Here is a 12,065-nt window from a genome sequence, read left to right as displayed (position 1 = left end):
TAAGACATGGTTTCCTTATCTTGCCTAAGCTGGTCTCAAACCTCATGGGCTCAAGTGATCCTCCTGCCTTGGCCACCTGAGTAGGTGGGTTTATAGACACATGCTATGCAATGGCTTAAATTTTCCTATTTTTTTTTTTTAAATGGTCTTAATTTTCAGAATTCTTGGAGGGAGATCCTTTGATGTTTTTATTAGTAGGCTACCAATTCAAATTTAAGTTTTTTTTTTTTTAAAGAGAGAGAGAGAGAGATAATTTTTCATATTTATTTTTTAGTTTTCGGCGGACACAACATCTTTGTTTGTATGTGGGGCTGGGGATCGAACCCGGGCCGTGCTACCGCTTGAGCCACATCCCCAGCCCTCAAATTTAAACACTAATTAAAACCTGTCTGTGAGCTGAATTTAGCCTGTTAGTTTTTGATTTTTGCAATAGAAATATACATATATTTTAACTTTAGATTGAGTTTTCTTTTTAAAATTTGCATTTCTTTTCTTTGGTAGATCACTTGTCTAGCATGTGCAAGGCCCTGGATTCTATCTCCAGCACTGTGCAAAAAAAAAAAAAAAAAAAGCAAAAGCCAGTTTAAATCAGTAACTAATATTTACTGGGCAATTACTATGTGTCAGGCTTGTGACAAGAGCCTTATATGTCTTCCTTAATTTTAATATATTAATCCTCACAAAAACTCTGGGAAGTAGATATTATTATTGTCACTAATAAACAAATTTTTAACAAAAATTAAAGCTTAGGGAGAATATGTGACTTGCTGAAGGTTATAAAGCTACGTGATTTGTAAAGATAGGATTCAAATCTAGATAATTCGACTCTGGAGCTCTGGACAGCTCAGACTACTATATAATACTACCACTCAACTACACAAAGACATATTTTCATATTTTGGACACCTATGAATTTAGAACATTTCTGAACATCTGGGACTCCTACTTCACATTTTACAACTAAGAATACTAACTGATGGTTATTAAAAGGGCATGGGTTTGAACAGCACTTACTAGAAAATTCCCATGAGAGTCACAGCAAGGGAACTTTGAACAGCATTTTTGCTGAAAGCACTGTAGTTTGGCACAACCAATTTGAACACTTGGAAGAATCTATTAAAGCTGAACATAGGCATACTTTATTAATCAACAATTGTACTCCTAAGTTATTTGTTTCCACTGGATATAAACTTAGGAATATATATATTATATATAGCAAAGCAAGAATAAAAATATTCTTGGGGGCTGGGAATGTAGCTCTGAGGCACAGTGCTTGGAAAGTAAGTGCAAGATCTCAGGTTCAATCCCTAGCACCTCACAAAAGAAGAAGTTCTTAACAGCATTATTTGTAACAGCCCAATAGCAGAATGGTTACTGATATATTAATGCAATAATATGCAAAAATGAAGATGAATTCAGTGCTGCTACTTGCAACAACAGAAATGAGTGTCACAAATGTAATGAAAGAAACCAAACACAAACCATATGATTTCATTTTATATAAAGTTCAAAAACAGACAAGACTCAAGTCAGGACAGACAATTTTGTGGGCTACATGAGAGGACTCTGATAATTTTCTACTTCTTGACTTCAGTATTGTTTATATCACTGTAGCCCACTGATCTTTACACTTATATGTTGTATTTCAATACAAAGAATTCATTTAAAAAAATATTTATTTTTTACTTTTAGGTGGACATAATATCTTCATTTTATTTTTATGTGGTGCTGAGGATTGAATCCAGTGCCTCATGCATGCCAGGCGAGGGCGCTACCACTTGAGCCACATCCCGAGCAGAATTCATTTTAAGATTGTTACCTCTGTTGGAATCAGGAAGTTGGCCAGTCACTAAATAATTATGTAGTGGCATCATGCCCAAATCCACCCAGCTCATGCTTCTGAAATATGGTGAAACTACCTGAGTAGTTTATCCTTAGACAATTCAATTCTTGACGATCATATTTCTCTTTCTGACAGCAGTGAAAGACTCAGAGTAGACAAAAGGGTTGCTTCCTCCCATTAATTAATAGGGCTCAGTGACAAGTAGATAACAAGCTGTTGAAACCACTTACTTTTTCCTTTCCAAGGCTGAACACTCCTCATCACACTCTAGCCTTGATAAGCAAAGGAAAAAAAATTAGTTAGGACACAGGTTCTACAGTTCCTATCCAGCAAGAAAGTCTTACTTAGAACATAGCAGACTCTTGCCAAAGGACTTTTCTTCAGGCCAGCTTGTGAGGTCAACTACTTTTCAGGTTTCATTAGCAACTCCTGCCCTGTGAATCTCATTGTTTCCCCTGGTCTCTAGGTTATGGGAATCTAGGAGTCCTCAATGGGCATGTTCTCTGGATGCTCTGCCTTCAAAATGCTCCCCAGGGACCCTTCTGGCAGTCCCACCTCCCTTCTTATATTCAGCTACCATTCTGATTCTCTGTTTTCCTGTGGGCTGGGCTGGGCACATCTAGGACTCTGCTTACTCTATCAACTGTCTAAAGTGAAACTGGAAAATATCCTCTGGTCTTAGCTACATCTTGAGTGGGACTCCTTGGGTTTGGAGTGGGTATGGTCTCAACATCAAAGTGTCTTGAATACCTCCTGTGAGTGAGCTCCATTGTGGGAGACTGAAATAAATGAATGTGCCCTACCCATGAGAAACCAAGTCTAATTAGAGAAAGAAGGCACCTTACACATTTTAAAAATTACCTGGCTTGTTGAATTTCCTTCTTGGTAATTAACTTGCTGATCTCCACTGAATCTCCAAGCTGCATGTCTGTTATTTTAGAGGCCATAGAAATAGCAGCTATTCTGAAATATTGAAAAGAGAAAAGTTTCATAAGAAACTCCCCATGCTAGAAACACAGAACACTGCTTTTAAAGCCAATCCACCACAAGACAGTTTGTGTGGCCTTGGAATCCTATCTTACAAACTACCTACTGTTTGTGGCATGAGTCCTCACTAGGTTTTAAGCAGCTACACAGGAAGTGATGAGGTAACCCAACTCCTCAGTACACCTGAGCATTCAGGCCAATGCCCAGCACTCAGCAGGTTTTCATAAATAGCCAATTTGATGTTTGTGTATTTGCAAAGTCCTATATCTAAGGCCTACCTCAACATCTAATCAGAAACACCCATACCAGTCATTCCCTAACACCTCCATCCCTATACTCAGATCCCTGTATGACCACACAAATTCCAAGACTTTAAAAGGCTAAAAAGATCCCTCCCAGAACAATTAGAAAAACCTGACTGGGGAAGGGGCACCTTTAGGCAGTGGGATATTAAAGCAATTTATCTAACTTCAGGATATCTTTTCTTTATCTCATAGTTTAATAAGACCAAAAGGGGGAAAATGAGCGAGAGAGGAGAAGAAAAAGATTCTCTTACTTTTAGAAAACTTGCAAGGATCTTCCAATAAACACATGAATCCCCTTCATCTACATCTACCAATTGTTAACATTTCTGTAGCACTAACCTTTGATAGGTACTGGATGCTTCAGAGCAAATCACCATTTCTTTTCTTCGTCCACATTCACACTGTAGCTCTACCTGAAATAAAATTAACATGGAACGACTCTTAGCACATGTAAATCATGTGTTAAGCAGGCTTTGCTTCTAAGAGTTCTCTTAAACCAAACCATGGCAAGAGAGTCAGTGAGAAGCCACATTCCAAGATGGAAGAAGCTAACACATGTGCATTTTCTTTGTTGTGTGCATGGGTTAATGGGATTGAACCCAGGGCCTCACACATGCTAGGTAAGTAAGCCCTCTACCACTGAGTTACATCCCCATCCCCTTTAAAAATTTATTTACTTATTTTTGGCTGGGTGTGGTGATGCATGCTTGTAATCCTAGCGGCTTGGGAGCCAGAGGCAAGAGGATTATGAGTTCAAAGCCAGCTTCAGCAATTTAGCGAGGCGCTAAGCAACTCAGTGAGACCCAGTCACTAATAAAATACAAAACAGGGCTGGGGATGTGGTTCAGTGGTTGAGTGCCTTTGAGTTCAATCCCTGGTATACCCACTCCAACCAAAGAAATTTATTTTTGAGACAGGGTTTTGCTAAGTTCCAGAGGCTGGCCTTGAACTTATGATCCTTCTGCTTCAGTCTCCTGAGCATCTGGGATTATATATAATGCTCCTTTCTAGAAACTACTCTGCTCTTAATCCGGCATGAAAGCTCAGAATGAAGTTTATACCACTGAACCAGAGGTGGATACTTGTACTAGGGGCAACCAATTGAGGTCTAGCCAATACCACTAGATTCATCTGCTTTCATCCCTTCTAGATGGCCTTGCTTGATCAACCCTCATATCCAGCCAAGTTTCCTACATGCTCCCACAGCACCCTCTCTAAGGATATAACTACTCCTCTATGATACCATATCTGATCTATCTGATTAATTACCATCAAATTATAAGGGACCATGTTTATTACCTCATACAATTTTTTTTAAAAATACTCAGACATTATACATTTATTGAATAAATGGAGTTGACAGGGTCTCCTAAGAATGTGACTGAAGGGAGACACAGAATGTGGTCAGATGACAGTAGGGTATCTGCTGAACTAAAAGGCCATACCAAGTTGGCAAATAGAAATTTTTATGATTTATACCATCTTTCTCTTGCTACCTTAACTTGGAGTTCCTTGCAACCAATGTTTCCTGACTGATTAAGATGCATGGCCAGGGTCTGCTTAGTCAGTTCTGGATTCACTAGCAGCCCCAGAGTCAGTGTTCCATCTGAAGTCAGAAATACCCACCTTGGCTTTGCAAGCAGTCACTGGACAGGGTGAGCTGGGGTGGCAAGATGCCATACATGGGTGGCCACAGTCAGCTCTGGGTGTGGTGCAGGGCTGTTTGCAGGCCTCATCCACAAGACATTCTCCTTTATGACAGAGTCTCTGACACTTGTGCATCCCACATGGTAGCGTAGCACTGCAGGGTAATCCGCAAGAGATATCAACCAGGTGACAGGGGATGTTGCTTCGTAACTAGGAAAGACAGAAGTAGCCAGATTCTCATCTCTGTGTGGGATGTGGGGTGAGATTTAATTTACCTTTAGAACATTTTTGAACTTTGCTCTTTTTATTTGAAAACAATTAATTTGATTTTCAAAGTCAAAAAGGAGTGGTTTGACAAGAAAATAAATGTGAACTTTAATAATAATTATGTTTGCTATGATCCAAAAAATTTGTGGCAGCAGCTAAGTGTGACCTGAGGCAAACTTTCTAAGGTAGGCAACAGGAAATTAAATCAGATAACTAGGAAGTACTTCAAAACTGCTATGACTGGGCTGGGTTGTAGTTCAGTGGTAGAGCACTTGCCTAGCACATGTGAGGCACTGGGTTCGATCCTTAGCACCATATAATAAATAAACAAAAGTACTGGGTCTGTCTACAACTAAAGATACTTAAAAACAAACAACTGCTATGACCAATAAGGAAAGGAAAAAAGGAGGAGGAGCATGAAAATAAGAAGGCAGATTAGTGGTGTAGAGAAAGGGAACAGAGGGTAAGGGAGGAGGGATGAGAAAAGGTAGGAACTGTGGAATGAAACTGACCAAAATTATATCATGTACATATATTAATATATCACAGTGAATTCCAACTTTATTTCTATCTATAAAGTGCCAATTAAAAAATAATAAATAAATAGAAGAAAGACCAGTATAGTAAAAGAAGGGATGGGGAGAGAGGAGGGTAAGGAAATACAAAGTACTGGGGAATGAAATGGAGCAAATTATATTACATGCATGTATAATTATGTCAAAATGAATTCACTATTATGTATAACTATAATGCACTAATAAAACATCATTAAAATAAAGAAAAAAACATGGGAAAACTTTAAAAAACCAAAATTCTATGACTCAACTGGGAGGATCAGAAGATATCTTGCTTTTTCAGACTATGAAGGCACCAAGTCGACAGACTAACCATTTTACATGCTGGGGCTGGGGAGAATCTTGGCCTAGGGTTCTGAGATAGGTGGCAGGACTGTTTTATGTGCGTAATATTCAACTCTCCTCACATCTTCCAAATAATTGCCTCATAACTTCAGGCAGCCCTGTCATTTAAAAAAATTAAGAGGCAATAGTAACCCCCAATTTATTTTTTGAAGAAATTGCATGGTTCCAGATTTCCCCACTGCAGGAAAAATGTCTTAAAAATTTACTTCTGTGGAACCAAAGTTTACTCTCACATAGTCACTCAAATTCCTTCAAGAACCCTCAAAATGAGGAATACACTTCAACTTCAGTGACATATAACTTTTGAAGAGGACATATGTTTCCAATTGTTTTGGAATTAGTATTCGGGTAGAATATAGTTCCTAATCATTAAACATTTACCTATTCTAGTACCAGGGCATAAATTCTGGCTAATGCTCTATTCTCTGTCATCTTCTTCCCACATTGCTTACCTACCTCCTCATGATCATTCAGTATGTTATTTCCCCCAAATGCCTTCAAGACCCCTTCACCCCTTCAGTATTCTGTATTTTCCACATTACTGCATTTATAATTGCCTGTTTTCCTGTCTGCTTCCCACCAAAGTGAAGGTCGCACAAGGGCAGGGTCATGTCAATCTTGTTAACAAGATTGGAGCCACATCTCCAGCCCTCTTTATTTTTTGAGACAGGGTTTCACTAAGTTGCTCAAGGCCTTGCTAAGCTGTTGAGGCTGACCTCGAATTTATGATCTTATTACCTCAGCTTCCTGAGTCACTGGGATTATAATGTGTGCCAGTACGCTTGGCTAGTTAACTTCTTCAAACACACACACACACAAATACATATATATATTTTTAGTTGAGATGGACACAGTGCCTTTATTTTTACGTGGTGCTGAGGATCGAACCTAGTGCCTTCCACATGCAAGGTGAGCACTCTACTACTGAGCTACAACCCTAGCCCTAGTGTTAACTTCTGAATATGCCAAACCTATTACCTAGCACATAGTAGATACTCAATATTTGTTGAAAGAAGTGTGGCTAAGTCATCAATACAAAGATGACACATAGATGTCTTAGAATGGATAAATTCGAAGAGGAAGTGAGATTTATAGAGGAGATAAATACGAAGGACTATGACTTGAGAACTACTCACAGGAAATAAGTGGAGAAAAATATGTCCATCAAGATAAGAAAATAATACTAAAAGCATGTTGTTACAGATGTCAAGAGAATTTCAAGAAATGTTGGCTAATGTGTTATGGAGTAAAAAGATCAGGTTACAAAACAATATTATCTTAATCAGAGTAGGGGAAAGTATGTATCTGCATCAACACATGCCTGGTAGATTATACACCAAGAATGTTAAAGTATATATATCTCTTTCTTGGGCTGGGGTATAGCTTAGTGGTAGGAGGTTTGCATAGCACACACATACTGGGTTCAGTCCCCAGTACTAATTCCCTTCTTGCCTACCTGTAAAGTACTCTATTGGAAGCAGAACTTTAAATATGCTTTTTAAAAAAATCTTTATTTTATTTTCATGTGGTGCTGAGGATTTGAACCCAGTGCCTCATACAAGCTTGGTGAGCGCATTACCTCTGAGCCACAACTCCAACCCTAAATATACATTTTTAAAATAGAAATTTCAAGCATTTAAAGATTTATAGTGGACAATGTCAAATATGGCTTAGAGATTAAGAATGAGAATGGAAGTCCTTCAGGGTACTGGTAATAAGACTGGAGGAAGGCATTTGAGTCCAGTGGTTGGGAATGGGGAGTTGCATAGGGATGAGAGAACAAACCGGGCAGCTAGGATACAGTCCATTTCTTCTCTTATTGAAATACTTCTTCCTAGGCTAGTAACTCTACTTTCATGCCAGTTAACTTAGAAGTTCTGTTTTTGAACATAGCATGTGTTCTCAAGGTCAACTAGGCTGAATTTCATTAGTTGTAATGAGTTTGGAGAATGTTAAAACAGACTCAAACTGCTACCTACTCAATGATTTCACTTTTGTGATATTCTGGAAAGAACTACAGTATTGGGACAGACAACAACAACAATAACAACAACAACAAAAAAAAAAAAAAAAAAGGAAAAAAGTGGCAACAGAAAGCTTCTTCTTGGAGGAAGTTTAGTTTGAGAAATGATCAAACTAACAGCTCTTAAGTAATTAAATTATAAATCTCTGGCTGGAACAATGAATACCTGAGAGAAAACTTACCTCATGTTTGCCCATGCACCACTTCTGAGTTAGGAAAGTACAAGGGGGACATTTCTCCTCACTATGACAAGAATGATATACTGCAGAAAAAGAAAGGTAATATTAGGTATGATCTTTTTTTAAAAAAATAATTAATTAATTAATTTTTTAGGTGCAGATGGACACAACACAATGCCTTTATTTTTATGTGGTGTTGAGGATCGAACCTGGGTCCTGCAGGTGCTAGGCGACCATTCTACAGCTGAGCCACACATATATGCCATTTATAACATTTACGTGTTATAACATACGCATGTAGGTCTATATATTGTAAATAGCATATGAAATAGAACATTTAAATTCTGGAGCAGGGAGTATTTTTTCTAAGTGGACAGAGGAACATAAAAAGCACCTGGTTTTACATTAAAGTGTTGAAAGATGAGATGAGTAGGAAAGAGAAACCAAATCAAGATGGGAAGAAATGTGCCAAATCCCAGAAACAGAGAGGTGACAGCTTTCTTACCATGTCCTGCAGATAGTCACCTGGTCTGTTCATTTTACTACATTATTATTTTCACTCTACCTTATGCTACAACTGCTCACTGGTACACAGATACCTTTGCCACGTATTCCATCTAAAATAATTATGCTGACTCCTTTCGATATCATTATTGTCAGTACTTCACTAAAACTTGTCCCCTACAACAAAACTTTTCTTGACTGACCATACTCTATTCTAAGCTCCCTCACATTCTCTGTAAGGCTTGCTGCCATGCCATCCGGTTCATGTACATACAAGTTGGTTGTGTTGTGTGTACTTAATTACCATTCTCTTCCTCCCAGGGAAAATATAAGAACCTCAAAGCTATGGGTTTTTAAAAAAATTCTTCAGAAGCTTTGATACCATGCTGAATATACAACAAACACTCAAGAAAATGGCAATGAATGCAGAACAAAAGCAGGCCAAAACAACAAAATTCACAAGCAGTTAAGTTCTTACTAAGGACATTACCCAGCAGGTTTTGAACTTCGTTGAAAAAAGGGGTTGGGGTTGCGTGTGGCCTGGACACTTACTTCATGATTGTGTGAACACTGTAGTATGAGTTTATAAACTTTGCTGGGAGAGCTGGACATCCTAAGGTTCCAGGGAAGAAAGGGACTTTTTATTTCATGAGGAATTTGCTTATTCTTTTTAGTCTATTAATTAAAAAAAAAAAGAGGTCTATTATTGTAAGTCTGAATCATATGATCAGACTTCACTGAAAGTATTAAATCTGGGGCCTTGATTATTTTAAGTTTGTCTCTGAGGCTTGTTAAAATAAAATGATGGAAAAATAAAATAAAACAAACAATGGGCACAATTCAGTCCTAGGAAAAAGTCAGCAACTGGACTAGACAGATATGAAAAATGACTAATATCAAGTCATTTTTGGGGTGGTGTCAAAAGCAGTTTATCAGAGAAAAAGTGGAAAGAACTCAAATGTCTAGCAACACAAGACTGATTAAATAAACTGGCTGATTCATGTAACAGAGTACTCTATTGTCATTAAAAATCTATATTGGCATTAGAGTGTTTGCCTAGCATGTATGAAGCTCTGGATTCAATTTCCAGTAACACACATACCCCATATTGTAGAAAATCTTAGTGATAAAGAGAAAAATGTATCTAATTTTTAGGAGATGATATAATTAACAACTTAATGTTAACCTTTTGACTTCATTACTTTTATTCTTGCTTTATTTTATTTAATATACATTGCTTCTGTAACAGCAAAAACCTGTTATTTTATTTTTTAATTGTAGTTGGAAAATACCTTTATTTTATTTATTTTTTATATGGTGCTGAGGATCAAACACAAGGCCTCGCACATGCTAGGCAAGTGCTCTACCACTGAGCCACAAACCCAGCCCCTCAAATTACTCTTAATTTTGTCAAAAGATGTTCAACTTTGAAATATGCACCAAAAGTGGAGGTCACAAAGAAAAGTCCTTGAAAGACAAGACCAAGTAGGGGTTCTTCCACCCTTCTGGGTGTGTCTGAAAAACCACAGAATAAAGCAATAGACTTTGCTGTAGGTCCAAACTGGAGCCCTGATAATAGACTCACCTTCACAGAAGCACAGTGAGCAAGGGACAGCCATCTCAGCATGACCTCAGCACATGAAGACAGTTACATGGCAACATCCTCAGTGACATGGTATGAGCAGGCTGTGAGATAGGGAAGATGGGACTCACCTGGATGTTCACATTCATGGATTCTGGCACAGGTTTGGGTACACTCCGGAGGCCTAGTACCACAAGGAACTGGAGGGTAGATCACTGATGCTCCACAGTGGCAGGTTAATTCATCAAAACCTGGTAGGTAAGGCAAAAAAAAAAAATCCTTTTTTAGTTTGGGATGTGGATGCCACATTAAATGAAGATGCAAACATTTATTGTTGTTTGTGGTTTTAGATAATTTGGAAGAGGGCTATTTTAAAAATAAAAAGGTTTCTATTTTATTAAGCTTTTATTTTATTAAAGTTGACCGGGTGAAAAAGGCACAAACAGATATCAAGTGTTCTACTTACCACTCTGAGTCTGACAACTCCTCAATACTTTTCCCAACACATTTCTATTAGAAGGTTATATTAATGACTATGAGTTTTTACTATTACAAATTAGTTTTTACTATTACACAAAATTTGTCAATATTTCAAAGATCTGAATAACCCCGGGAATATTTATCTGCCAAATGATCAGTGTATTGTATTATAAAATCAAGCATGGGTAAAAGATCTATTCAAAGTACAAGACAGACCAATGTATTTTAATGTGACAGAATAAAAACAATACTAACTCATGTCGTTTCTGTAATGAGGTTGAGTTTTGGTATAACACCAAAGAACAGTATCCACAATTATTCAAGAAAGTTTAAAAAACATTCTTCACTCTTCCAAATAGCTATCTATGTGAGGCTAGATTTTTTTTTTATGTCTCAACTGCACTGTAATAGATAAAATGCAGAAACTGATATGAGATTACAGTATCTTGTATTAAGCCAGGCATCCAATAGTGTATTTTTTTTCAAAGTAGAGATTTTTCTTTTTTTTTTTTAAATTTATTTATTTATTTTTTTAGTTCTCGGCGGACACAACATCTTTTTTTTTTTTTTTTAAAGAGAGAGTGAGAGAGGAGAGAGAGAGAAACAATTTTTAATATTTATTTATTTATTTTTTTTAGTTCTCGGTGGACACAACATCTTTGTTGGTACGTGGTGCTGAGGATTGAACCCAGGCCGTATGCATGCCAGGCGAGCGCGCTACTGCTTGAGCCACATCCCCAGCCCTACACAACATCTTTGTTGGTATGTGGTGCTGAGGATCGAACCCGGGCCGCACGCATGCCAGACGAGCGCGCTACCGCTTGAGCCACATCCCCAGCCCCAAAGTAGAGATTTTTTTAAAATTAAAAAAGTGATTAATGTTAACCTGCAATGCGTATATTACTATTATCTTAAAATGAAATAATAGGGCTGAGGATGTGGCTCAAGCGGTAACTTGCTTGCCTGGCATGCGGGGGCATTGGGTTTGATCCTCAGCACCACATAAAAATAAAATAAAGATGTTGTGTCCACCGAAAACTGAAAAATAAATATTTAAAAATTCTCTCTCTCTTCTCTATCTTAAAAAATTGAAATAATAAATCAACTGCTTATATATCTCAGTTTTAAATTCTAATATGATAGATATCAATAGATATAACTCACAGAAAAGAGCTCTTCAGAGTCCTCAATAGTTTGAAGAATATAAACGTGTCCCAAGACCAAATAGCTTACTAACTGCTGCTAATAACACTGCTAATATAGAAGACTGCCAAGGGCAGAAGCTAGGTCAATAATACATAGAAGGGAGTTATCAGAAGAGGAATCCA

General features: G+C 37.6%; 1 protein-coding gene across 2 annotated transcripts in view; it reads right to left on the bottom strand.

The window, feature by feature from the left end:
• The window catches only part of Nfx1 (nuclear transcription factor, X-box binding 1), a 61,932-nt gene that overhangs the window by 5,261 nt on the left and 44,606 nt on the right, over positions 1-12,065 (bottom strand). For both annotated transcript variants that reach the window (XM_005326190.5, XM_078047742.1), the window contains exons 14-19: positions 10,389-10,508; positions 8,175-8,254; positions 4,762-4,992; positions 3,475-3,548; positions 2,705-2,806; positions 2,074-2,115 (exon numbers count right to left, since the gene is read on the bottom strand). In XM_005326190.5, the coding sequence (XP_005326247.1) occupies positions 2,074-2,115; positions 2,705-2,806; positions 3,475-3,548; positions 4,762-4,992; positions 8,175-8,254; positions 10,389-10,508 (649 nt within the window). The remainder of the gene's footprint in view (positions 1-2,073; positions 2,116-2,704; positions 2,807-3,474; positions 3,549-4,761; positions 4,993-8,174; positions 8,255-10,388; positions 10,509-12,065) is intronic.

The sequence above is a fragment of the Ictidomys tridecemlineatus genome, chromosome 4, assembly GCF_052094955.1.
Source record: "Ictidomys tridecemlineatus isolate mIctTri1 chromosome 4, mIctTri1.hap1, whole genome shotgun sequence".
Taxonomy (NCBI): domain Eukaryota; kingdom Metazoa; phylum Chordata; class Mammalia; order Rodentia; family Sciuridae; genus Ictidomys; species Ictidomys tridecemlineatus.
This window is presented reverse-complemented; position numbering and strand designations above follow the sequence as displayed.